Source organism: Dreissena polymorpha, chromosome 6 (genome assembly GCF_020536995.1).
Source record: "Dreissena polymorpha isolate Duluth1 chromosome 6, UMN_Dpol_1.0, whole genome shotgun sequence".
In the NCBI taxonomy this organism is placed as follows: Eukaryota; Metazoa; Mollusca; class Bivalvia; order Myida; family Dreissenidae; genus Dreissena; species Dreissena polymorpha.
In genome coordinates, this window is record NC_068360.1 from 68,832,137 (window position 1) to 68,859,061 (window position 26,925).

General features: G+C 36.5%; 1 protein-coding gene across 1 annotated transcript; it reads right to left on the bottom strand.

The window, feature by feature from the left end:
* Nucleotides 1-5,740: 5,740 nt before the first annotated feature.
* On the bottom strand, nt 5,741-25,199 carry LOC127836572 (uncharacterized). Its single transcript, XM_052363232.1, has 3 exons — nt 25,085-25,199; nt 14,167-15,306; nt 5,741-11,036 (listed from the first exon to the last, which is right to left on the bottom strand). The coding sequence occupies exons 2-3, from the start codon at nt 15,257-15,259 to the stop codon at nt 6,817-6,819; spliced, it is 5,313 nt and encodes a 1,770-aa protein (XP_052219192.1). The 5' UTR covers nt 15,260-15,306; nt 25,085-25,199; the 3' UTR covers nt 5,741-6,816.
* Nucleotides 25,200-26,925: the final 1,726 nt, after the last annotated feature.

Sequence of the window (26,925 nt, forward strand, 5' to 3'; positions counted from 1 at the left end):
TGTATGTTTGTCTTTACAATTTTAAAGGAAGTCTGTCTGTCTTTACAATTTGACAACTTAAATTAATGTCACTAATTCAAAACATAATACATGTATTTGCATTATATACAAACAAGCAACATAACAATCCTGTCTTTGAAAATGTTTTCTATCGAATTGGTTATGGAGTATCGTCAATATTTTTGACAAATAGTTAAAACATACCTTAACAAGAAACCGTCGGAGACGGGTGTTGCTCCCGAAAGTTTTTTTTGTCACAATATTGCACTATATATTCAGATTAAAGGAAACGTCTTGGGGGGCATAACTTTGGACAAAATAATACGATGGATCGTTTAGCAACTAAAAAGATTCAAAGGGCCATAACTCGTCTAACCAGAACCCACTAATAACATGCGCATCTCCTCAAGGTAGTAAAGCTTCCCATAAAGCTTCATTGAAGTCCAGTCAGTAGTTGGGGAGAAATAGCCCGGACAAGAACTGCACTATATGTACAGTTTATAGAAAATTTCAAAGGGCCATAACTCTGTGAAAAATCATCCGACCATAACCGGCTGATATATATGCACATCTCCTGTTGGTAGTAAAGCTTCCCATAAAGTTTCATTGAATTCCCGTGGTAAATTGCTGAGAAATAGCCCGGACAAGAATTGCACTATATGTACAATGGACAATTTCAAAGGGCTATAACTCTGTGAAAAATCATCCGACCAGAACCGGCTGATAATTTGCACATCTCCTCTTGGTAGTGAAGCTTCCCATAAAGTTTCACTGAATTCCGGTCATTAGTTGCTGAGAAATAGCCCGGACAAGAATTGCACTATATGTACAGTTAATGGAAAATTTCAAAGGGCCATAACTCTGTGAAAAATCATCCGACCAGAACCCCCTGATAATATGCACATCTCCTCTTGGTAGTGAAGCTTCCCAAAAAGTTTAATTGAATTCCGGTCATTAGTTGCTGAGAAATAGCCCGGACAAAAATTGCACTGTATGTACAGTTAATGGAAATTTCAAAGGGCCATAACTCTGTGAAAAATCATCCGACCAGAACCGGCTGATAATATGCACATCTCTTGGTAATGAAGCTTCCCATAAAGTTTAATTGAATTCCGGTCATTAGTTGCTGAGAAATAGCCCGGAAAAAAATTGTGCACGGACGGATGGACACACGGACAGACGAAGCGGCGACTATATGCTCCCCCCATTTTTTTTTTTTTTTTTGGGGGGGGGAGCATAAAAACACTGTTAATATTAAAATATATCGTGGTAGAATGGTTTGTTTTGGTATGTAGTTCGAATCCCGGGAAGGCTACCGTTTTATTTCGCATTGTTCGTGCTATTATAACTATGCCAATATTATAGATCCTCCGCTTAACAATAGTTTTGTTTTAATCAGAACATTTGTGAAAAGGTAAACTTAACTTATCATGACGCTATTTCATTTGACTTAAGGTAGCGCACCTCTAATGGGCACATATCCAAATATAATCTAATTAATTATTTTCTTAATCAGCATCATTTTACTGAACTACATGCAAATTTGTAGATAAGCTTTCCATGCTTTAAAAAAAAAATATACCGATTTTTTCAAAACCACCCCCACGCTCGGCTTTTGTCCAGTTTATTTTCACACCTGGGGTATATAAAAGTTCCATAATTCATTCAAATTTCCAAATATGGGCATGCAGTTGGTGTGTACAGATGCTGTAAAGGTGTTTAAAGTTTAAACAAGATGAAATAAGTATTCTTTTACAGACATTTATTTTTTACAAATTTTTATCTATGGAAGAGCGCCATGAAATGTAAGTGATTTCAGCCAAGTAAAAATTGGGTCGGTTAAAAACAAAGTGTCATAAAATTCAAAATAGTATCATTTAAGTCATATTTTAAACTTAGCTTTTATAGAAACACTATATACAGCAAAAATACCAAGAACTAGACAGATTTACCGTTTACTTTTTGAAATAAAAATGCAACATGCATGGTTCGTATTTTCAACAGTAAATCACCCAATTTCGCCATAACGTTGTTTTAATTTTAATAATTGAAGAATGTGCATAAAAATTGCAACATATTTAACAATAAATATAGCTTATATGCCATATTAAATCAAATTACGTTAGAAATTAAATAAAACGCGTCGCAAAAAAGTATTCATCGTCGGCAGGATTCGAACCTGCGCGGGAATATCCCAAAAGATTTCTCGTCTATCGCCTTAACCACTAGGCTACGGCACCTAATAGTAGGCTCTTCAACCTTCGAAAAAATCGCGGAAAATCATTAGAGGTGCGCTACCTTAAGTACCGTCTCTATAGCCTGTATCGTTATCTTATATGGGAGGGAATGGCGATCGAGTTGATTACAATGCAGAACACAAACACGCACATGCCGAGCGTGCGACGTTGATTGCTATGTGCAATACATACAAGCTAATTTGTTATACAAGATTTCCTCCATACATAAAGGTTTGCATGTAATAAAAGTATATGTTGTATACAATTGTCATAATGAAGACTGCATAATGTATACAAAAAAGAAATACACGTATATTGTGAGTGATTTAATTACACAAGCATTCTCAACACAAATCGATGACAATACAACTTATTTTTCATCAACTTTACGTCAAGCGCTGGTGATCTTCAGGTGAAGGGAATTGTTATACAATTGTGGTTGCAAACAAAGGCAATTATTTCAGAGGGCAATACAGAAATTTAAAACATGAGAACAATAGGAGGAAGTTTACCGAGCTATCAGATGTATTTTAAGGTAGTTTCAGTCTCGCAATTAATATTGTGACAAAAACAGAATTTCGTCGAATTGAAGAAAAAACGTCAGTAAATGTATGATATGGTTTTATGAATTATATCAAAAATACCTTATTCATGATTAACTGGGTAATATACATTCAGCTAAATCATAAAAATAACAACATTGGCCACCTCGTAGTTTATATGCACTAAATAAAAAATAACAACATTGGCCACCTCGTAGTTTATATGCACTCAATTTCAAACACCAATTCAATTATGATCACGCCCGTTAAATGGTTTGGTTTACTTCGATCACCTTTAACCTCAAAGTGTAACCATTATCTCTGAGGTAAGAAGAAATGTTTAACACATGACTTGTCGTCCCGTCATGGTTGTCGTTCGTGCCAATTTATTTAAAAAAAGCATGATAAATGACAAGATTAGCATTCTGCGAAATAAACACACGCATACATTCCCATTAGACTATAAATGGTTGCCCTAGTCTTATTCCGATTGGGCTGTTAAAATAACAATTTTAAAATGGTATAATTACAATATCCTTGTTACCACAACGCGAAAAAAACCTTACTAGTACATGTACACTATAATTCAATGAGCGTCTGGTAAACGCCGATACAAACAAATATTAGGCAGTTCTTGCAGACAAACTCAGCCAGGTACACACGAGTTGTCACACAGCCGTTAAATAAATGTACAGTTTAGTATATTATTTCCTGATTATACTAGTCAAACGTTCAATCGTGTTAAAGTAGGCAAGTGCTGCTATTCTACTATTATTCAAACTTAATAATATAATGGTATTAAAAATAAACCCATTATGTATTTTATTGTTTTGTCTTCATGATTCCCGTCAAAATATTTGTACGAGCATGCAGATAAAGAAAGCATGGCCGGTTGGACAGTGTTCGCTTCTCAACTGTGGTAAAAACTCTGAGCTTTAGCAAAATTGGAAAAAGCTCACAGTATATGAACAATAATTTTGCTATAACCCGGTGGGTTATCTTCCACCTTCAGTCTTCTGTTTCATTCGACAAACTTGAACATCACATTTAGTTCATATAACTCAACTCTACCGCCCGTGCATTGTGTACACACCGGTCTTACTGACAATAACGTAGTGACGTCACCATCTATGTATAGAATGACCGCCCGTGCTCTATAATTCATTCTAAATACAACAGAAAGAATCAAAAAGAAATCTAGTGATTACGAGAGTTTGAATGCTGTGGGAATAAACATGTGTTTGTATATAACGACATAGGGGCCGTCCATAAAGTATGTAAAGCTTTTTTGACCATTTTTCTCCCCCCCCCCCCCCTGTCACAAAATCTTTGACCCCCGCCCATAAATTACGTCACAAACACACTTTCGAACTTATTTTTTTAAAGCCTTTGGCCTCAGGCTTTTATGACTGTAGGGTTGTTATGGTGGGCAGTATTACTATTTACCCATGTGTTAACCTCTAATAAAAACGAAATTATGATTTAGAATGTCTGTCAACCCTTTACTAACTAAAAAATGGAAAAGTCCAATAAATTATTTCGTCATTTTCTAATGAAATTTGCGTGGAGGTTGTGCTTATTGAATAAGCCGGTCCAGCCAAGGTGCCTATAAAAAAATTCCAACAACACATTCAGGACATACGCAAATCGTCTAAAACTAATTCAAATATTTCACTTTTTTTTGAAAATTAGTTTAAAATTCTATTAAAGAAATAATACATAAATTAGAATATATTTTTTTAATGTGTGACATCACACATGGCCTGACCCCCCTCCCCCGTGTCACAAACAGTCACACTTTCTTTCACCACCTCCCCCACCTGGAGCGTGACATACTTTGTGGACGGACCCATACCATGCCGGAACAACATACGATGGGCGATGAGGAGCACACAAGCACAAAAATTCAGCTCAAGGACATGTGAACTACAGACATATATGCGTTAATGTGATGGACATCTATACAAACTATGCTATATGCAAATAACCGTGTAACATATCAGTAATTCGTTGGTTAAACGTCTCAACACTGGAATATACACTTCAACACCGTTATTTCGAAGTCGTCGGGACCGTTAAACAAAATTCGGTTTAACGATAATTCGAAATAAACATTTGACAGACGACTTCTGAGGATTCTGTAATAATAAAACGTTGTGGAACTCGCATGGTTCAGTTAAACGCTACTATTAATAGTTGTTTACTTAAAAAAAGTAAACTAGTCAGATTGCAATAGATTTCTACTTGTAACAAACGAAGGAATAAAACGATTCTTGTTCTTCTTTTTATGTTTTCTCTAAGTACAGAACATATTAAATATAATGGATATGCGCTAATTATCTGAACATATAAAATATAACGAATATCTCAAATTATCAGACCATATAAAATATAAGGAATAGCACAAATTGTCATACATGTAAATACAGACGAATACATTTTTTGGAAATGAATTAACGGATTAAAGAACCGTAACAAACGGTAAAAGAAAGTAACAAACGGGGGAATATAACGATTCTTATTCTTGTTTTTATTTTTCTCTATTTACAGAACATATTAAATAAAACGAATAGCACAAATTATCAGACATACATACATATGAATACATTTTCGGAAATTAATTAACCTTTTTTTTAAATAATACGCAATGTCTCTCTGAACACCGGCGTTCGCGCAGACGACAAAGGTGTAATTATCGGCTTTTGACGCGCCACGACAAAGGTGTGAAATTACGCTCAGTATTTTGCAGTTTTGACTTCGGATTAAAGATTGATAATTAGGTGCGAATTATAGTGTTGGGACCGACAGAATCACTTCGAATTAACGATTTCTTCGGTTTAACGAAGTTCGGATTAACAATGAAATTTTACATTAAAAAAGAAGAACCAAAATCGGGACCGGAAAAATACTTCGAAATAACGGTGACTTCGGATTATCGGTGTTCGAAATAACGGTGTTGAAGTGTATATGTTGCCAATATTTTTGTATGATCAAAAGTAAAATTATCATCTTAAAAAGTAAATACGAATTAAAAAATCATTTTCTCATGACGCAATTCAATTTAAAGTGAAAATAATGCACTAACACAGAAACTCACTTACAATATTAATTTGAAGAGGGCTCATGAACCAATACATTAACTTCGTATACAAATAACCGATGATTAACCAAACAAACGTGCATATAATAACCCCACCAGAAGCAATATATGTTTGTAAAGCGATGTATGCCCACCCCATCAAAAAATATACGCTCAACCAAGTCGTCATAATCTAAAAATAATCTTGCAATCGAAAAATGGCTTCCTTTCGTGCGGAAACGCTTTTAAATGTTAGAAAGTCGCATGCCCGTTTGACCTTAAATTTATATTCTCCAGATTATCAAGCCAACTAAATAAGATTATAGTAGCCCAAAGCGACCTCTGGATAACATTCTGATGTTTAGAGAATACACATCGCATTTAACTAAATGTTAACCTTTTGAACTATGGTTTCAATTGATTCATGGATCAACGCGTCCTCTATGTATCATAAAAAAAACTGTCGGTATTAGCTCCTGTGATCTTGACTTTAAACTAAGGCGTCTTCTAAGGTTGTAGCATATTAATCAAGATGATTGTGGGTCGAAGGGTTTTCTAGATACCATGAGGTCATGACCTTGATATTAAAAGCCCTTATTACCTTCAACCATTGACCATAAATACCCACCGGCTCCCTTGTAACCATTATAAAATGATCATAGTTTAAAGTGTTAAAGCTCAAAATATCGTGCGGAAACCTAATGGTCTACCGATCAACCATCCCACAAATCGTTTCATGGACCAACGCAAATTCTTCGACAGGGGTATAAATGAAGTAGGTAATTCAGTTATAATGTTATCAACAGTTACATTATATACAAAGACTTTTTCAATAAATGTTTAGCACAAACCATATAGTTAAATCAGCCCTTATCGGCAAATACTTATTAGCCGAAAACACAAACGCACAAAATGCTATGAAGAATTGACGTATATTCCGCAATATATAACGAACTGTTCAAACAAAAGAACCATGAGCACTAGTTAAATGTCCATAGCAACTCCTGCTTGATTTGAAAAACTTCATGCAAATCCAACAAATATGTGCTTTACATGCTACGCACTCCATGTGTTGGCAGCCCCCATTCTTTTCTATTCCATATTCACATTTAGGACACATTTTCCGGTTTTGAGGATCTTCCTTCACCCAGCGTAGCACCGAGTCGCCATCCTGCTTTGCACTGGCATACATGGCACACGTTAGTCCATCGTGGTATTCAACATGACAGCGTGTGCATGTTTTCGCGTGGCAGAGGGGACAATCATATCTATTCTCAGATGAATTAACTCTATATATCATTGGACAGTCAGGCGTCCGACAAAATCGGTAGCATTGTTTATTTCTTCTGGCAAAGTCGTTGACTGATGCGTTTACCAAATTCATCTTCTTTATGTCATTGGTCCGCATAAAGTTTTTAAAATCTCTCGCCACAAGAGGCCTATTGCATTTATCCGTAGCACATGTTATGGGGAACTCCCGGCTATCAATAGCTGCCTTTAACATTGCCGACAGACATCTGCTGCAGTAAGCATGCCCGCAGAATTCCAGGCGACACATTTCCGTTTCCTCTATCGGACAGAGGCACACAGGACAATCGGGTACTTTATAAGGATCTGGATCTTCGGACTGAAGCTTCGGCAACGAATTTTTCTCGTCTCGAATTAAATCCAATGCTTTTTCAACGGCATCAGCCGGACCTGTTATCGTTATTTCCTGACGGCGGAAGTTTAAGGACACGCAGGAAATATTAGATTCCTTTACCAGTTGTTCGAATTGCATTCCATATTTCAGTATCAATGCCTTCATGAGACCTGGTGGGTTATCTTCCCCCTTCAGTCTAATCTCTGTTTCATTCGACAAACTTGAACATTGAATTTCGTTCATAATCAATTCTAACGCCCGTGCTCTATCTACTTCAAGTCCCTGGACAGAGATCCGGATATGCCTGTCATCCGCACAGATGATTGTCTTTGTCCTTTGTTGTATATCAATAAGTTTTCGTTTGCCATTTTTTGTAAGTAAAGGTAAAATATCTGTGCTTTCAGACTGTTCAATAACATTTCCGTTCACTAACCGATCAATCTTAACTTTGACCTTTGCCAGTTTCTGCAACGATTTAGACTTAATGTCAATGGAGTAGTGTCCTGATTTTAACTGTCGCACTTCAATGCTTGACGCGTCCGATTCCACGAGTTCCATTTGTTTCATGATATCTTCTTGTATAACGCCGTATATGTGTCGTTTGATATGAACAAAAGACTTACATTCCCGTTGAGCACTTAAACGACTCCCGTTCATTGTTTCATGCTCAGCCATCAGGCTCTCAAAGACACGCTCACACTCTTCCATATCGCTGAAAGTTACGTACGCGACTCCTGTTACCGTTTTCTGTTGGTAGTTAACCACACGCAAGTCATATTTGTCATGTAAAGTGTACCTTTGTAATATATTAATCAACTCAGCCCGGGTCTGATCGAGTTCGTTTGTACGCCAAATAATATTTTCTCTTGGGATGATAATTTTAAACCTGTCTTTAGTATCAGCATTAGACAAAGAAAGTAGTTCACCTAGGCCTTTTGCTACATCTTCTTCCATAACATTAGCTGGTAAATTCCTAATATACAAGTCTGACTGCTGTTTTGCAGGCACGAGTAAAAGCGAATTCCCTAATATGTTGACTCGGTTTGACATTAAAAAAGAAAGATCTTCTGGCCTGTCTACATACACATAACACACCCCCTTTGCTTTTCGGCGACACCATGTAAGCTTTATGGTGTAACCATGCTGATTTACATTCATGTGGGCCTGAAATGTTATCGGTATAAGGGAGAAGTTACTGGCAACATCATTTTGGATTTCGTTTACAGCTCTTTCAGCATCAGAATGATTGGTGAAAGTTACTTTCCCCCAAAATACGTTCTGTTTCTGTCCAGTGCTTTGCCAAATGTTTTCAATTGGTCCGAACGTCGATAGTAATCCTCGAAGCATATCTTCGTTTAAATCACAGGATTCCCCTATTTTTTGTTTAATGTTGAGAACTCTGAATTGTGTGGGCATCAAGATGTCACATACAAGACCCCCTTCTCCAAGAAGAGCTCGGACGGAATTGTTTTCAGCCCCGATGGGTTCCTCCAATCGTTCAAATGACAACTGTTCTGATAGTGGTTGCAAATAGTTATTCAAGAGGTCAAATGCAATTCCGGCGTATGCTGGGATGCAGTACAGTTGTATTTCTCCTCTCTGTTTCATGGCATCTATGATGACTGTTGTGCTTTCACAAACAGACTGAATTTCATCCTGTACCTTGCGTCTGTTTTTATGCATTGGTCCAACAAATTTCCAGAACACGTGTTTTCCTACTAGAACTGGCGGTACAAGCTCTACTCGCATCGAAGACAGTTTATTTTCATCGACTGAAATTTTACCCAAAGTTTTGGCATCTGCAATTATTTGTTGCTCAATGGGGGTTATTTCTGTTATGTAATCATTTGATGTTTTTAACACTCTATTGAACACAATCCATGTCGGATGTAATCCTAATGGCCAGATAACCGATGAGGGATGCAGCTGTACCCGTTGGTTACGCTCGGTAATAACATATCCAGCACTTTCATGACCCAGGTAATACCCTAGGTTCCTGTGCATGCAGTCAAAAATGAGAGCTTTAATTTTCTCATTCGCTGATATTGGTTCCGTGAACTCATGTTTAATCTTCAAACCCATTTCCTTCTTCAATGTTGTGCATATCTCGTTTACCATATCTCTTACCCCTTTCATCGACTTTCCATTTATACATTTTGAATTACACCATTTTCCTTTCTCCTTTTCTTTGATTGCATCCCACTCTCTATAAACACACAACATTGTTATTAAATCACCACCCGCATGACAAAATTCAAGTTTTTTCAAGTCTGCCGCTTTCTTCTCTTCTTCAGTACCAGCCCGGTAGAAAACACTTTGGTTGCAGCAGGTTCCTACTATCATTGCTTCTAATGGAATCCCGTCGTCTATCCCTTTCTTGATCATTACCCCCAGTCTTGGTTCTACTTGCAGTTGTGCAATCCACTTTCCAAGTTCAGTTATTCCATTGTCATCAATTGCTTCTAGATATATTAGATCTTCATGAGCCGCTTTCATCGCCAGAGGTGATGGAGACTGAACAAAATCAAATTCCAGTGGGTCGCTCATCAATTGAAACAATTTTAGAATTGCATGTGATACCTCTATTCGTAAAATCTCGGGTGTGCTCGATGTTTCCATCTTGAAGAAGTCATTTTTGGTGTAAAGTCTGTAGCACTTACCGGCTGACGTTCTCCCCGCTCGTCCTTTCCTCTGATTTGCCGAACTCTGACTTATTTGTGTAACATCCAAAGAACTCATATTCCGTTTAGGATCAAACCGCATTTCCTTTGCTAAACCAGTATCCACAACGAACTTGACTCCATCTATAGTTAGAGATGTTTCTGCAATATTTGTAGCAAATACTATTTTCCGTTTACCTGTTGGTGTAGGATCAAACACATGTTGTTGTTCTTCTGGTTTAAGACGCCCATGAAGCTGCAAACATATATTATTTTTATCACCGCATCTTTGTTTAAAACGCTCAACACATCTCGATGTTTCTAATGCGGATGTGACGAATACAAGAATGTCTCCACCATCCAGTGGCTCAGAAGTATGGATTTCAATGGCTTTATTTAGAGCTTTACGCTCGTAGTCGTCTGGAAAATCGCTAGCTTCATCGGTTTCCCAGCAAATGTCAACTGGAAACGTTCGACCTGAAACCTGCAAGACCGGACACTTGTCCGGACCTCCAAAATAGTCCACAAAAACCCCAGGATCAATAGTTGCAGATGTAACTACTACTCGAAGGTCTTGTCGAGCTGCTAAAACGCGTTTCAACATACCAATAAGAAGATCAGTGTGAATACTCCTCTCATGTGCCTCATCCATTACAACGCAGCAATATTTTGATAGCAATTTGTCACTTATGCATTCGTTCAGCAAAATATGGTCAGTCATATATAATACGCGGGTAATCGCTGTTTTCTTACTCTGCATTCCGACCTGGTAGCCGACTATTTGTCCTACACTTGACGCTAACTCCTTTGACACGTGCGTTGCTAGGGAAATGGCAGCAATCTTGCGAGGCTGTGTACACGCTATCAAACCATGCTCTGTAATTTAAAATAAAGGACAATGGGTCAATCCTACGGTTTACATTCGAAAAAAAGTAGAGGCACTTAAGTTCATGTAATTAAACAAGAAGGACATGGTGGCTCTAAAGAACTGATGCGTGTTCAATTGTTGAAGACTTGACCTGGTAACACGATATTGATATTGTCCAGATTAACATTATGAGCATGTTTCATCAAGACTGAGAGATATATACGCCTTATATAATGTAAATATGTTTCTCTAAGACTTTACATTGTGACATAGATTTTGGACACAAACTACCCAGATTCGAATATGCGCTAGATATCGTAAATGCTAATCATTCTGACCAAGATTGAATAATAAATTCGGTTGATAAAGTGGTAACATGGTTTATCTTAGGATAAGACTTGGTAACCTAGTTTTTAGACGCGCGTAACCAAGATTCGAACCATTAAAAATTATAACTTAAGTTTAATGAAGATTAAGTCATAAAGGTAGATTCTACAATGGTATTAAGGTTTGTTTCTAACGTTAACCTTGAGTTTGGACACATGTGACTCAGATTCAAATTTAGCCTTTAAATTTTGACACAATCTAAACATTTTGACCGAGTTTTAGTAGGAGTGGATAATAATGTGGTCTCTAGGGTGGGGACGAGTTAATCACCGGTCATAGACTAATAACAATGACTTAAACTTAACAATTATTAATAACTCACAAACTTTAGAAACATGAATAATGCGTCTCGAGAATCCCAAATAAAATGTATATTTTATGACGCTTCAACTTACAACCTTTTAAGTTCTTAAATATGCCGCGGCATTAAAATAAAACACAAAGGACAAAGGACAATAACTCTTAAGAAATGTTAGCAAGAGTTATATTTATTGTACATTACACATAACCTCACTGAGATCTACTTACATATCATGTTTATATTCAAGTTGATATTTTTCATAGTTTTAGTAGTAGTTGGAGTATTAGTAGAGCAGTAGTAGTATGAGTAGTAATAGTAGTAGTAGTAGTAGTAGTAGTAGTAGTAGTAGTAGTAGTAGTAGTCGTAGTAGCAGTAGTAGTAGTAGTAGAAGTAGTAGTAGAAGAAGTAGTAATAGAAGTAGTAGCAGTAGTAGTAGTAGTAGTAGTAGTAGTAGTAGTAGTAGTAGTAGTAGTAGTAGTAGTAGTAGAAGTAGTAGTAGTAGTAGCAGTAGTAGTAGTAGTAGTAATAGTTGTAGTAGCAGAAGTAGTAGTAGTAGTAGTAGTAGTAGTAGTAGTAGTAGTAGTAGTAGTAGTAGTAGTAGTAGTAGTAGTAGTAGTAGTAGTAGTAGTTGTTGTTGTAGTAGTTTCAGTAGAATAACGAATATATTTTTCAAGAATAAAATATATTTTTTCTTAGCTCTTCTATACGTATCATACAATATATAAGTTCTAATCTTAGAGTAACTATATTTGTTTCTTTAAATATAAGAAAGCTTTATAGCATTCTTCAAAATGTGCAATATGCTAACAGAATTAATTAATACAGTTTGTCTTTTTTAGTTGAAAGTTTCCTTAACTCATTTAATCTTTGATCATTTTAAATGTAATTCGAGTCATTAGATCAAGTGCAGGTCGGCGTTTTAATTGCCGACGCGATTCGCACCTATCATAATTATGACACAAAGTGACTGTCTTTGGTCAATTAAAGTTTCCTAAAGGTAGGCAATTAGCGGGATTTATGACAGGTATACTATCATCACCATAGCGACGCATTATCGCGCCTACCGGAATAAACACTATGACACGAGGAACAACTTATTTTAACAATGTTTGAAGCAAATTTCACGAATACAAAGTCTTTGAAATTAATCTATTGTTTTGATTTTTTATTCCGAATATTCGATTCGGAAAATAGTATTCGAATATTCGGTGCGGGACCGAATATTCGGATATTCGGATATTCGTTGACATCCCTAGTTAAAACAATACACAAAACCATTCCCATTTTGCTTTACACGCTGTGTATGCGTTAAGAATGCTTTGTGAAAAATATATCTAAGAAAATAATTATATAAATTAAATCTGAGACAACTCTAAGAAAATTTAGGATTTAAGCGTGTAAGGTGAAACTGTTATAAAGCCTTATGCATTTTTGTAAAGACATCAACATTTATAATCTGTTGTTTTTTTAAGTCTCTTTGCAATTTTAAAACTAAAATTTGACATTTATCTCATGCTTTTAAAATTATCAATAAATCAAAGCACATTTCTAAGATAAAAGTTTAAGAATTTTAGGTTCAGAACACCAACCCTATACAGCGTTATAGATAATTTTTGACCCATGGGGGTAAATACCCCCACTTTTCAAAGCATGGGGGTAAATTGTCAAATTTTGCCTTGCTTGAAGGGTAATTTGCTAAACGTTACAAAAAACAAAAATATAGCTGGGGTACAGACATACTACTTTATTCATGTTAAACACAACAAACCATTAACTATGTGTATTCCTTCATAGTAGCAGGTTACTTAAAGTGTTTTTTTAATGTGCTTGGTTTTATAGGCTTCCACCACCGTGAGCCACGGATTTTTTTTTGCCAACTTTCAACAGTTGGGTTATTAGTGTTTAAGTGTTTCCTTTTTTATTTGAAAACAGAGGAAATTAAATCATTCAGTATTGGCAGTACAATGTTTTTACTCGATACAACTTTTGCCGTATAAAAATAATCAATTTTACTTTGAGAAGTTATTTGTTTTGGCTTCGAAGAAGCCATGCTGACCTCTTCATGCGTCTAGATGATACAGAGTATACATAACGACTAGCTAACTATTTCTACAATCCAGCACACAAGTTATCTCTAATTTTTACGACAACCAGTCTCATATTTTGGCAAAAGACTATCAGTTGTTTATATTTTTTGTTAAAGTTGTACGCAGTGAATTTACATCATTTGCGTAAGTCCAGATTGGCTTGCTGAAATGTACGCACGGAAATGATAAATTGAGCGTATCTTGATTGTTCTAATGCGTATATTACGCTGATACGCAGCTTATCTAGAACGCTGGCCTATAGCAAGTGTCATGAAGATTGGGAAAAAGGTTACTTCTAGTGTGGTCACACAATTTCGCTTTAGCCTTAAAAACAGCAACCCAATAATGAATTATAAACGGTACCTGACAATCCTGCCTGGTAAAGATACTGGACAATTTGGGTAGATTTGCCAGAGCCAGTTTCTCCCAGAATGACGCACACCTGATTGTGCATTATAGTGGTAAGAATATCCTCCCTCCGAGCGTACATGGGCAATGCAGCGTCCAGACGCCTGCACTCAACCCCAAGTGCCTTGCGCACCTCAAGTAATTCGCCATCAGGATTAACGTGATCCATTACCACTGTGATCTTCGACCTAACGCTTTTTAGATAGTTCATAAATTCGGATCTTTGTAGATAAAGTTCATCGAGTTTATCGCTTAAAGCTATTTTTTCGGCCGACAATTTTTCAAATACATCAAAGGCAACACCCCTTTTTTGTTGTAACTGACAGTCAATTTGTAGGATCTCGGATTGTTTGCATTCAATTTTGTTGTCATGTTGATTTAAAACACGTCCTGAAGCTTCAATTATTTCATTCAAAGCTTTTGTAACTTTTTCTTCACGCATTTTTGTCGAACCAAGATTTTCTCCCAAGGCTTTAATTTTGTTGAAAAAGCAATATATTTTATTCTGTGAACCCATGTTGCTTTTATTTAAGAGCCCCTCCACTCTCTTAGATTGTTTAAAGCTGAGACATGATATTGACAATAACGTGCAGCCTTCATTATTTGAAGTCATTTTTTCGATAGCGTCAATCTTAAATTCAAGGCATTTGGGATTACCCATTCGTTGCCTTAAGTATTCTGTAATAAGCTTCTGGTTAGGTATGTCTTCACAGAGCACAACATAAAGAAATGTACTTCTTGGTCTGTTTTTACCTTCAGCATATTCTGTAGTTTTCGCTTTTTTCTTTCTCCAGTTTTTGTTGTTTGATGAATCTTTTTTTGCGTAAGTTGTTCCTTCAGACGCCACTTTTTGTAGACCAGATGAATTCGTTTGATAAACACTGGCATGACTGGATCTTCCTTTGGGTTTTGCACCGCCATTATCGCGCGATGTGGATTTTGATTTGTCTGCACTTTCAGAACTGGCGCGCTCTCTTGAATGCGGTCCCATGGCCTTGACCAAGTCACCTTCCGAGATTTCTGTATCATTTTTCACGCTGTGGGACATAGTCTCAAATCAGTCGTAGAATTCTATATATATCCAATCTGAAATTCCTACAAATTTAAAATAAAACTAATGTTATAATGCAAATAAACGAATAACCTGTCAGCATTACTATCTATAACAAGAGATTGCCAAGCAATATGGTTCCCTACCGGTGAAACTCCACCATTGTCAGATTTTTTTTATTTGTTGTCATAGCAACCATTATTATTGACGTAGGAACAAAATGAAATGACGTGCATAATCTCCATATTGTCATCTATCCATATTTTAAGTTTCATGAAAAAATATGAAGAACTTTTAAAGTTATCGCAGGATCCAAAAAAGTGTGACGGACAGACTGACGGACAGACTGACAGACAGACTGACAGAGCGCAAACCATTAAGTCCCCTCCGGTTTCACCGGTAGGGGACAATAAACAAGCATATGTAACCAAATTAATATCTTTGGTAAATAATAACACATACAGAAAAAGTGTATACCGGTACGCATATGATTCGTTCGAAATGGATATAACCGTTATCAATGTGCCAGGTATTTTTCGCCGTTTAACACCCTTTAATATTTTTATGAATTGTTCAAATTCCGCTAACTTTCCAGACATATCAGCAAGCAGATGATTAGCGTTCATTTTGTTTTAATATTCGCTCTTTTTCTCGACCTGACTCGGCATGGACGTCGCCATCTTGTTTGTCACGTGATTACCCCTTCTGTTATCCGAAAGTGAATTTGGATTGTTTATTCTTACCCAAGCGGTAATTAAATTTTAAAAAAAACAGCCGAATAGATTAAGCCGATAACGTGTTATGCCGCTTTGTTACAATTTTCAGGGGGTAAGTTCATAACTTCACAACACAGAACAAACACTCTACATTTTATTTGCACACTATGATAATAAATATATACACCAATGAATAAGTCTCTCATACTACTTGTATCTTTTACATCTCTACGTTCAATTCTACTCTCTCCCAGCTCTCACTGCACCTGGCTTTTTATACAAATCTGTCCACCCTCCCATATTTGGATGTGTGGAAAGACAATGATAGGACCTAACATTTAATTGATATTTATTATTGCAACTGTTGAAATATCTGACAAGCAGACTTGCCGAGCAACAAGCCAGACTAGTCTTTATTATGAAATGATGACCACATGGTATCCTGTTCTGATAACAAATGTCCACCATGCCCCGATGGCATCAAACAAAGCAGTCTAAATTGAGTTCATATACTAAAAATTACAACACTCCCCTCACCTTAGCTTCTTAATTGCCCTCAATTAAGCCAAATAGTTGTATAAATGAATAAAATAGCCAGATTCACACTCACAACATGTTAAACGATTATATCCAAACACTTTACATGAATGTAATATTACTACACAATCTGCAGTTCAAATTAACTACGATGCATATGTATTATTAATACTAAGCTTAGAAACCTTCTTCAAAACAAGGAATATTACCTGTAAATTACTACATAACATGACAAGAAACATCCATATACATGGACTTGTATTGCAAATAACTTCTCAATACAATACACAGTGACACATATTTATCCATCAATATAATGAATCATTAACAGTACTGTCCTTTTAATTATCAAGAAACACATTCAAAGAAATAATATTCTTCGAAAACTTGGATCTCCAACTTCATGCATTATATTTAAAACATAGTAAAAGTTTTATTATATGAAAACATGAATATACATTTTTGGTAATATGCAAAGTAAACACACTGTTTAATAAGCACATCCACAACTCTTCTTTCATTGTCCAACTTATTACTTGAAAGTCTTAATATTCAGTTGCACGAATTCACACAATCACACATATCACTATCATACAAAAGTCGTAATATGCATCCGCGTTAAGTGCCTTACACTTATTACTTTAAATTAACATTAACGAATGTATTATAATTTAGGCACTACAAATTTGAAAAGTTCATAAAATTATAAGTAGCAGTCGTCCTGCTAAATTGTCCTGTGCGCCTTACTTATTAAATGAACATATATTATAAACAAATCTATAAGAATATGGCGCAAATGTTTGATTCTGAAAAAGAATAAATCCGACCAAGTGTACACGGTTTTAAATCCAGGGAACTTGTCAAACACTCCGTAAAAACTCACTTAATCCAACAAATTACATACCGAAGTCATTGGTTTGGAATTAAATACACAAACATTAAAACTAGAAAAACACACATTCTATATATTCCATTTTGACAGCGGAGACAAACGCATGAAGAATTATCCAGATTCCTGTCCACTGAGATGAAACGCATTGACAGCTTTCAATTCTGATCTGCAAGTTCAAAGTTGAACTGCAGGCAAATGTAAACAACGAACCTTTAGTTGATTACTTTATCAGCTTAATAGCCTTTTTACAATATTGTGTTGAACTTTGTCCTCTTCTCCCGTGGTTGTGGTTGTTGACTGTTTCGTCCCATATGTGTTTTCGGTGTTTTGGCCTTTTTTCTGTACGCCAACTTGTCATAGAATTGTATGTGACGATTACAAGGTGGACAATCAGGAACAGTGTCTCTTAAGGATGTTTGACTGTCAGATGTACGCCACTTCACAACAACGCCAATAACTGGAACCTGCAGTTGGAGTTTGGCTGTTCTCTCCAGTGAACAGTAAACTCTGCTTAATGTTGCAAGACTTCCTAGGGCAGACGACCCTTCACCTATCCTAGGGTTTCCGTCTATATTAAGCATTCCATAGTTGCTGTCACTCAACGTCGAACTGCGATCTGCATTTCGGTGGTCAGAATGTTTACGGAAGCGCAGTCGGGTTATCCGGTAGCGACGGTATTTTTCTTTATTCTGAATAATCCACGATATACAAAATACATACAGTCCCACAGCTTCACCATCTGAAGCTTTAGCAGCAAGAAAATCTAACTCCAGAATCCACATTCATGAAGTTTTACTCTGGAAATTCTTGCTTTCGACGACTCATAATTCTGTGACCTCACAGAATTCCTTTTCCTATGATGGAACTGCATTGTCGAACAGAGAAAATCGACCACTGTATATATTTCTTCAACACATGTCAAACCCCGTACATTTTAATCATTCTAGACTAACATGCTGTTCATTACACTGCCATTCTTCGGTTCACTTGAAATGTCCACATTAACATGCTTTCGGTCACTTTAATAACTCAGTTCTCAGTGTTTGAGTCCACATTTTCTTTCAAATTAGTAGGATTTAATTTCTTGTGAAAATCACGGTGTAGTACCTTTAGCCGACTTAACATTCCTGGAAGAACTATTCACCAGTCCTACAGGTACTTGATTACTTTTAAACTGTCCCTTGGGGGATTAAAGTGTGTCCTAATGATATCCGATTTGCTGTTAATTTGACTATGGGGTTACATTCCCAGGATAGAAATTAATTGACCCAAGATGTATTGTCTGTCAAGGTATTATGCACTTTGAATTCAATCAACACTTTCTTCACCATAGCATGTTTAAAGTCCCCATGTAGACAAAATGATGAGTAATTATCCAATTTCTTATGTGTTTAAGTCCTTATCCCAACGCTATGATGAATGAATATAATATCCACTTTCCTGAAAAACGTGTTTAAGTCCTTATCCCGACGCTATGATGAATGAATATAATATCCATTTTCTTCAAAAACGTGTTTAAGTCCTTATCCCGATGCTATGATGATTCAATATAATATCCACTTTCCTCAAAAACGTGTTAAAGTCCTTATCCCAAAGCTATGATGAATGAATATAATATCCACTTTGCTCAAAAAGGTGTTTAAGTCCTTATCCCGACGCTATGATGAATGCATATAATATCAACTTTCCTCAAAAACGTGTTTAAGTCCTTATCCCGACGCTTTGATGAATGAATATAATATCCACTTTCCTCAAAAACGTGTATAAGTCCTAATCCCGACGCTATGATGAATGAATATAATATCCATTGTCTTCGAAAACGTGTTTAAGTCCTTATCCCGACGCTGCCACCAGTGTTACAATTTTCAAGGGGTAAGTTCATAACTTCACAACACAGTATATACACTCTACATTTTATTTGCACACTATGATAATAAATATATACACCAATGAATAAGCCTCTCATACTACTTGTATCTTACATCTCTACGTTCAATTCTACTCTCTCCCAGCTCTCACTGCACCTGGCTTTTTATACAAATCTGTCCACCCTCCCATATTTGGATGTGTGGAAAGACAATGATAGGACCTAACATTTAATTGATATTTATTATTGCAACTGTTGTAATATCTGACAAGCAGACTTGCCGAGCAACAAACCAGACTAGTCTTTATTATGAAATGATGACCACATGGTATCCTGTTCTGATAACAAATGTCCACCATGCCCCGATGGCATCAAACAAAGCAGTCTAAATTGAGTTCATATACTAAAAATTACAACAGCTTTACTAACTTGAAAGAATGCGTTTAAATCACATAACCCCTGAGTTTTGAACTTTGAAATTGTGTAAACCATGTTATTATTATTTAATATTATCTTATGTCCATGAATTTGAAACTAACTTTTTCAACTTTGTCATTTCCCCAATCTTTGACTCATCAGCTTTAAAACACATAACATAAATTTATTTGTGGCGTATGCTCTAAGAGAATCATGTGCGGACCAGGATACATGATTAAACAGAGTTCACATATTTATTATTGTAATGTCTTGTTATAAACTCTTGTTTAGGCCGTTCAGAAATAAGCGGCTGCTTGATGAAGTTTAACGATTGCGTTTTTCTCAAAAAAAAAATTTGCTTTTAAAACACAAAATAGACAATGGGTTTTTCAGCATTGTCTGCGCCTCTGGAAAACGGAGGCACTCCCAAAGCAAACGGACCCGACCCCAAACCGTAATTATAAAAAAAAATTCCAAATTTCCCCCCCCCCCCCCCCCAAAAAAAAATATTATTTTTTTTTTAAGAAGGAAGTGTCTTGTAACTTGTGTGACTATCCAGTGTTTGTTTTGGTCAAAAATATCTGCTTTAAGGTTTTGACTCTTCAGTTCTTATCTCAGAGTGTAACTGTAACTGAAAAACAAAACTGCAGTACTTGAATAAACGTTGAACATGCCCAATATTGCATCTGTTTATATAAAGAAGACAAAATAACAAATAAAAACAAATTTATTTGGTAAACCACTGAATTATTTAAGCATGATAAATTCATATTTTTTTCCCAAATGAGCCGTTTCATCGAAGCAAAAATTCCAAAATGGCCAATTTTGTCGATAAAAAATTCCCAATTTGGTCAGACTCCTTTTCCCAAAATAGGCAGAAAAACCCCTGTAGACAAACGTGTTTGTGCATATGATTCTTTACTTTTTATCGGATTGTAAAGGAAAAGTAGTCGCTTGAATTAAACCACGATTGTTGGCCCAAGGAAAATTTCTTGAGATCAAAGAACGCTGATTGTCTGATGACCTTATTATATTGTAGTTATCTCCGCCGTCTGTCCGTCCGTCTGTCTGTCTGTCCGTCCGTTCTGGCCACTATCTCCTCCTACACTATAAACACTAGAACCTTGAAACTTACACACATGGTAGCTATGAGCATATGTGCGACCCTGCACTATTTGGAATTTTGATGTGACCCGTGGATCAAAGGTTATGGGGATTGGGGTGGGCCGGGTCAGAGATTTACACTCATTTTGTTATGTTATGTACTTTAACATTGGCCATAACTTTGCAATATTGAAGATAGCAACTTGATATTTGGCATGCGTATCTCATGGAGCTGCACATTTTGAGTAGTGAAAGGTCAATGTCATCCTTCAAGGTCAAAGGTCAAAAAAACAAATCCAAGGGAAGTAATAAACTTTAAAGGGGTGTAATTAATGAACCTGCCAACTTTTAAAAATAAATCAAAGCGGCGCATTTGGGGGCATTGTGTTTCTGACAAAAAATCTCTTGTTTTATGTTATTTTACATTAACTTCGTCATTTCTACACCGATTTACTTCCAATAGATACTGAACATCTCTCATGACAATACGGTCAATCTCAACTATGCATGGCCCCTTTACCAACCCTGGGGCGCCCTGTGCGATCGTAATACTAGAAAACTACGCGTTGTGTAGGTTCGTACCTTTATCTGATTTTCAAAAGTAACGTACAATAACAAGTATATAAATATGACGTCAAATAAAACGTGAACGATTGCGACGACGCGCCAAAATCCAAACACGCCCCCTGGGTCAAACATGTGGCGTGGGGATACGCGTCGGCCTCTGCCGCGCCATTTCTAGTTTTAAACTCAACTTGCCCACGATTTAAATTTGTTCAAGTTAACCTTACGATCACGTTTCATCAAGATGTGGATATAAATGTTCATTGATTGATTGATACGATTTAGTAATAAATTAGGTTACTTCAGTGGTAACAAGTTTTTTCAGATATGCCCTTTTGACTTAGATTCTATACACAATTCACCCGTTTTCAAACTTGGCCTAAATAAACACAAAGACGAAGATTCATCAAGATTAAGTGAGAATTGTTACGTCTAGAGGTGTATCTCGAAAAATTGAGACGGAGTGGGACACGCACAAATGGATGCCGGAGACATAATTATATTCAAAGTTCACATTCTGAGATCTAACAACACAACCAATATGTTTTAATTTTAAACGATATTCGGCGTACATGTACAGTGTGAAAGTAATTTTTAACACTGATAGCTTTGCACGCACCACAGAAATCCGACAGACAGACAGAACACAGAAGGACGGACGACGTAGATGTAAATGTCATCCCTAAACCCGAAAGTACGCGCATAAAATGCTTCTCTGACTCTAATGATTTTACGGCGACCAAGTTAGCAAGTTTACTCGTAGTTGTTGCTGAACTAAAAGTGTTTCTTACGCGTCGTTTGAACAAATCTATAATTACAAGTGGGAATTTCAATAAATTATTTATAATTCTTAAAGATAAAGATTTAAATGTAGTCTTCACACAAAACAAGACGGTCACAATGGCCTTAAAACGCTCACCCAAACCCCTTGTTCACCTTATGACTCAGCCTTGACCTGATGACCTAGTTTTTTACTCACTAGACCCTTATTAAAACATGGCTTTGAAATAGTCAAGACCATCATTATGACTATGTTTAATTAATATTGATTCATAAGTATTGCTTCTGGAGTAAAAATATGGGTTTTCTAAGAATTGACCTGGTGACGTTAATTTGGGAGAGTAACCAAAATTTTAACACTGTCTAAATATTTTCAAGATAAACGCTGTGAACAAGTTTCATAAAGATTAAGTTACACATTTTGCCTCTGACCCAGATCTGACATTTGAAAGAACAGTATCGAGGAATGACAGGAAATAAAGAAATAACCAGAAGCTTATGCACACCGAGCATCAATATTCTGGTTCCAGATTTTAAATCATATACAAGCTACACAGGACAGAATGTCTTAAGCTTTTCAGATAAATGTATTTCACTCTTCACGCCAGTTCTACAATTATGTGCTTTTCACGTATAGAACTTTAATAAAAAATCTGGAACCAGAATAGTTATGCTCTGAGTAACTTCCGTTTTTTTTATATTTTCTGTCGGTCATTTTTGTCACAAAAATGAACGGCAGAAAATAGAAAAAAAAAACGGAAGTTACTTAAATTTTTGTTTAAAAAAATGTCAATCAGTCCAGGGCCGCACGCAAAATTTTTTGACTGGGTGCCCAACTGGGGAAGGTGCAGGAGAGTGTTTACATCAACACAGATAAACCATTAAAATAGTCTACATCTGCGACATTAGATTGCGCCTTTATTTTTTTCGGCGTTCTGTATTAAGCCAGCTTTTCACCTGACCTGACCTTTGTAAGTGTCCAATAATATTCAAATAAAATTTCCCGCGGCTAGGTACGAATGAATACACTTCATTTATTCCATTGGCTGATTTGAGTATAAAACCAAAACATTAGAAACATATCCGCGTCTTTGTAACACTGTGATACTGCATGAAACAGTTTTATCTCTAATGAAAAGGCTCAATAGATAGAACAGTTTTACAATCAATTCTCGACATAAATACAGTTTGTGCGTGCACCTTTTATTTTCAGAGAATTACCAGCGCAAAAGTTATGGCAATTTTAGCAAAATTTAATAATTTGACCTTGAGAGTCAAGGTCATTCAAAGGTCAAGGTAAAATTCAACTTGCCAGGTACAGTTCCCTCATGATAGCATGAAAGTATTTGAAGTTTGAAAGCAATAGCCTTGATACTTTAGAAGTAAAGTGGATCTAAGCACAAAATTTAACCGTATATTCAATATTTTATTTTATTTTTGATAAGTCAAACAAGATGTGTTTGTGAAACACAATGTCCCCCTATATGATGTTTGACATTGTAGGATGACCTTGACCTTGTGAAGGATGACCTTGACCTTGACCTTTCACCACTCAAAATGTGCAGCTCCATGAGATACACATGCATGCCAAATATCAAGTTGCTATCTTCAATTTTGCAAAAGTATTCATAAAATAAGCGATTTGGGCCACATATATTTGACCTCTGACCGTGAAGGATGACCTTGACCTTGACCTTTCACCACTCAAAATGTGCAGCTCCATGAGATGCACATGCATGCCAAATATCAAGTTGCTATCTTCAATATTGCAAAAGTATTCATAAAATGAGCGATTTTGGCCACATATAATTGACCTCTGACCTTGAAGGATGACCTTGACCTTGACCTTTCACCACTCAAAATGTGCAGCTCCATGAGATACACATGCATGCCAAATATCAAGTTGCTATCTTCAATATTGCAAAAGTATTCATAAAATGAGCGATTTTGGCCACATATATTTGACCTCTGACCTTGAAGGATGACCTTGACCTTGAACTTTCACCACTCAAAATGTGCAGCTTCATGAGATACACATGCATGCCAAATATGAAGTTGCTATCTTCAATATAGCAAAAGTTATTGCAAAATGTTCAAGTTGGCGCAAACAGACAGACCAACAGACAGACCAACAGACCAACAGACAGACCAACAGACAGGGCAAAAACAATATGTCCCCCACTACTATAGTGGGAGACATAAAAAGGGCCATAATTCCGTAAAAATGACAACCAGAGTTATGCAACATGTCTTTTACTGTCCCCTTATGATAGTTTGCAAGTGTTTCAAGTATGAAAGCAATATCTATGATACTTTAGGGGTAAAGTGGACCAAAACACAAAACTTTACCAAACTTTCAATTTGCTGAGTATAAAGGGCCCATAATTACGTCAAAATGCCAGTCAGAGTTACATAACTTTGCCTGCACAGTCCCCTTTTGATAGTTAGTAAGTGTTGCAAGTATGAAAGCAATAGCTTTGACACTTTAGGAATAAAGTGGACGGTCCTAAACACAAAACTTAACAAAATTTTCAATTTTCTAAGTATAAAAAGGGCACATAATTCTGTCAAAATGCCAGTCAGAGTTACATAACTTTGCCTGCATAATCCCCTTATGATAGTAAGTAAGTGTTGAAAGTATGAAAATTAGGAATTAAGTGGACCTAAACACAAAACTTAACCAAATTTTCAATTTTCTAAGTATAAAAGGGCACATAATTCTGTCAAAATGCACGTCAGAGTTATCTAACTTTGCCTGCCCAGTCCCTCATGATAAGTGTACCAAGTTTGAATGCAATAGCATTGATACTTTAATTTATGAGAAAAGTGGACCTAAACGCAAAACTAAACCGGACGCCGACGCCAAGGTGATGACAATAGCTCATAATTTTTTTTCAAAAAATAGATGAGCTAAAAAATGATTTTTTTTACGTAGATCTACTTACTTTATTTACACAGTTTTTCCAAATTGACACGTAGCAGTGAACAACGGCTTTTCTTTTCCATTTCACCCAATCAACTATCGTTTTCGGAAATCCAAATGTCGTTTCCAGAAATGAGACTGAAACACTTAGGTAGAACTTTGTTACAATTGTTTTCATACTGTTTGATACATGCTTTTAATATTCACTCTTCCACGACTGAAACGCATTTATACATATGTGTTCATGAGTTGTGTGTGCGATATTAAAACGAGGGATGTTTGTCTTTTTTCTTGAATAGAAATTCACCCCCCCCCCCCGAAAAAAATGGGAGTATTAGAAACTTTCTTTGACGAATCCCGTGTACGTTGTTTATTATAACATGACACGTCGCATGTAAACTCCGCACTTCTTGCATATTCTACAATAATATGGGCGGAAGGAACCGGTGGCAGAGCCTAATGTTTTTTTAAAAGATCTAAAGAAGAATTCCGAGATAATGTAAAACTGAAAGCTATATATAGTGCTAAAATGCGTTATATTAAAATTGAAAATCAAATCATCTTATGAAAAATACATTGCGGGTGCCTCTTCAGTTTGAAACCTAGTGGCAGCCCCTGCAGTCGAAACCCCTGTGGCGGCCCCTGCACTTGCATCCCCTGCAGTTGCAACCCCTGAAGTTGCAGCCACTGCTGTATAACAGGTTAAGCCTCCTCCCCTTAATCTCTCAAAAGCCTACCAACTGCTTGTGGTGATGCAATTTCATCTTTCGACAAATATATATTTGGTACTGCCAAGAGCTGATCAATAGAAAACGAAGTCAAGTGAAAGACACAACAATAATGCCAAAGTGAAAGAAGATTAGGCAAATAAAGAAGCAGCACTTAAAGAACAAAAAGCAACGTCATTCAGAAAGGTTGCAGAAGAAACTCAAGAAAGACGAAGAGCTAAGAGAAAAAGACGGGCTTTTTAAAAGAAACAAGGGACAAAATTGTCACAAAACCAGGTTTTCAATAAAAAAAGTCTGATAAAGGGAGACAACTGCAACTCAAAATGTGTATTGCTACAGATTGTTAATCACAATTATCCCCCTTGTTTCAAAATCAATCTGTTTTTCGACCCCATGACCTAGTTTCTGACCCGACATGACCCATTTTTTAACTTGACCTAGATATTGTCTAGATACAACTTCTGACCAATTCTAGTAAAGATCGGATGAAAACTATTTGAATTAGAGAGCGGACAACATGCTCATTTTTTAAAACGCACTAAGTGACCCCGTGACCTAGTTTTTAACCCGGCATGACCCATATTCGAACTTGACCTAGATATTGTCTAGATACAACTTCTGACCAATTTTCGTAAAGATCGGATGAAAACTATTTGAATTAGAGAGCGGTCAAGCTTGTTCCGCCCTCCCGCCAGCCCGCCAGCCAGCCCGCCAGCCCGCCAGCCCGCCAGCCCGCCAGCCAGCCCGCCAGCCCGCCCGCATTCGCCAATCTAATAACCAGTTTTTTCCTTCGGAAAACCTGGTTAACAAAAGGACAAAGAAGATGCAAATAGAAAGAGGATTGAACAGAAAAAAAAAACGAGAAAAGTACAAGCAGCAGCGCAGCGATCTTGTGAGATATAGCGGCCTCGGAGTCGTATGACAACATAACCGTCAAATTAACTGATTGTTACTGGTGTAAGAAACCATAAACTCAACGCTCCAGACGCTTTTATTTTGAATGTGTTTCAGCTGAGCTCATTGAAAGCTCAGATAAACTCCCATTTGAATGCATAAGCTGCGTAATCAGTGTCGAATAAGTACCAGTTTATATTTGAAAACATTACAATAAGTGTGTATATAACGAGTACACAGG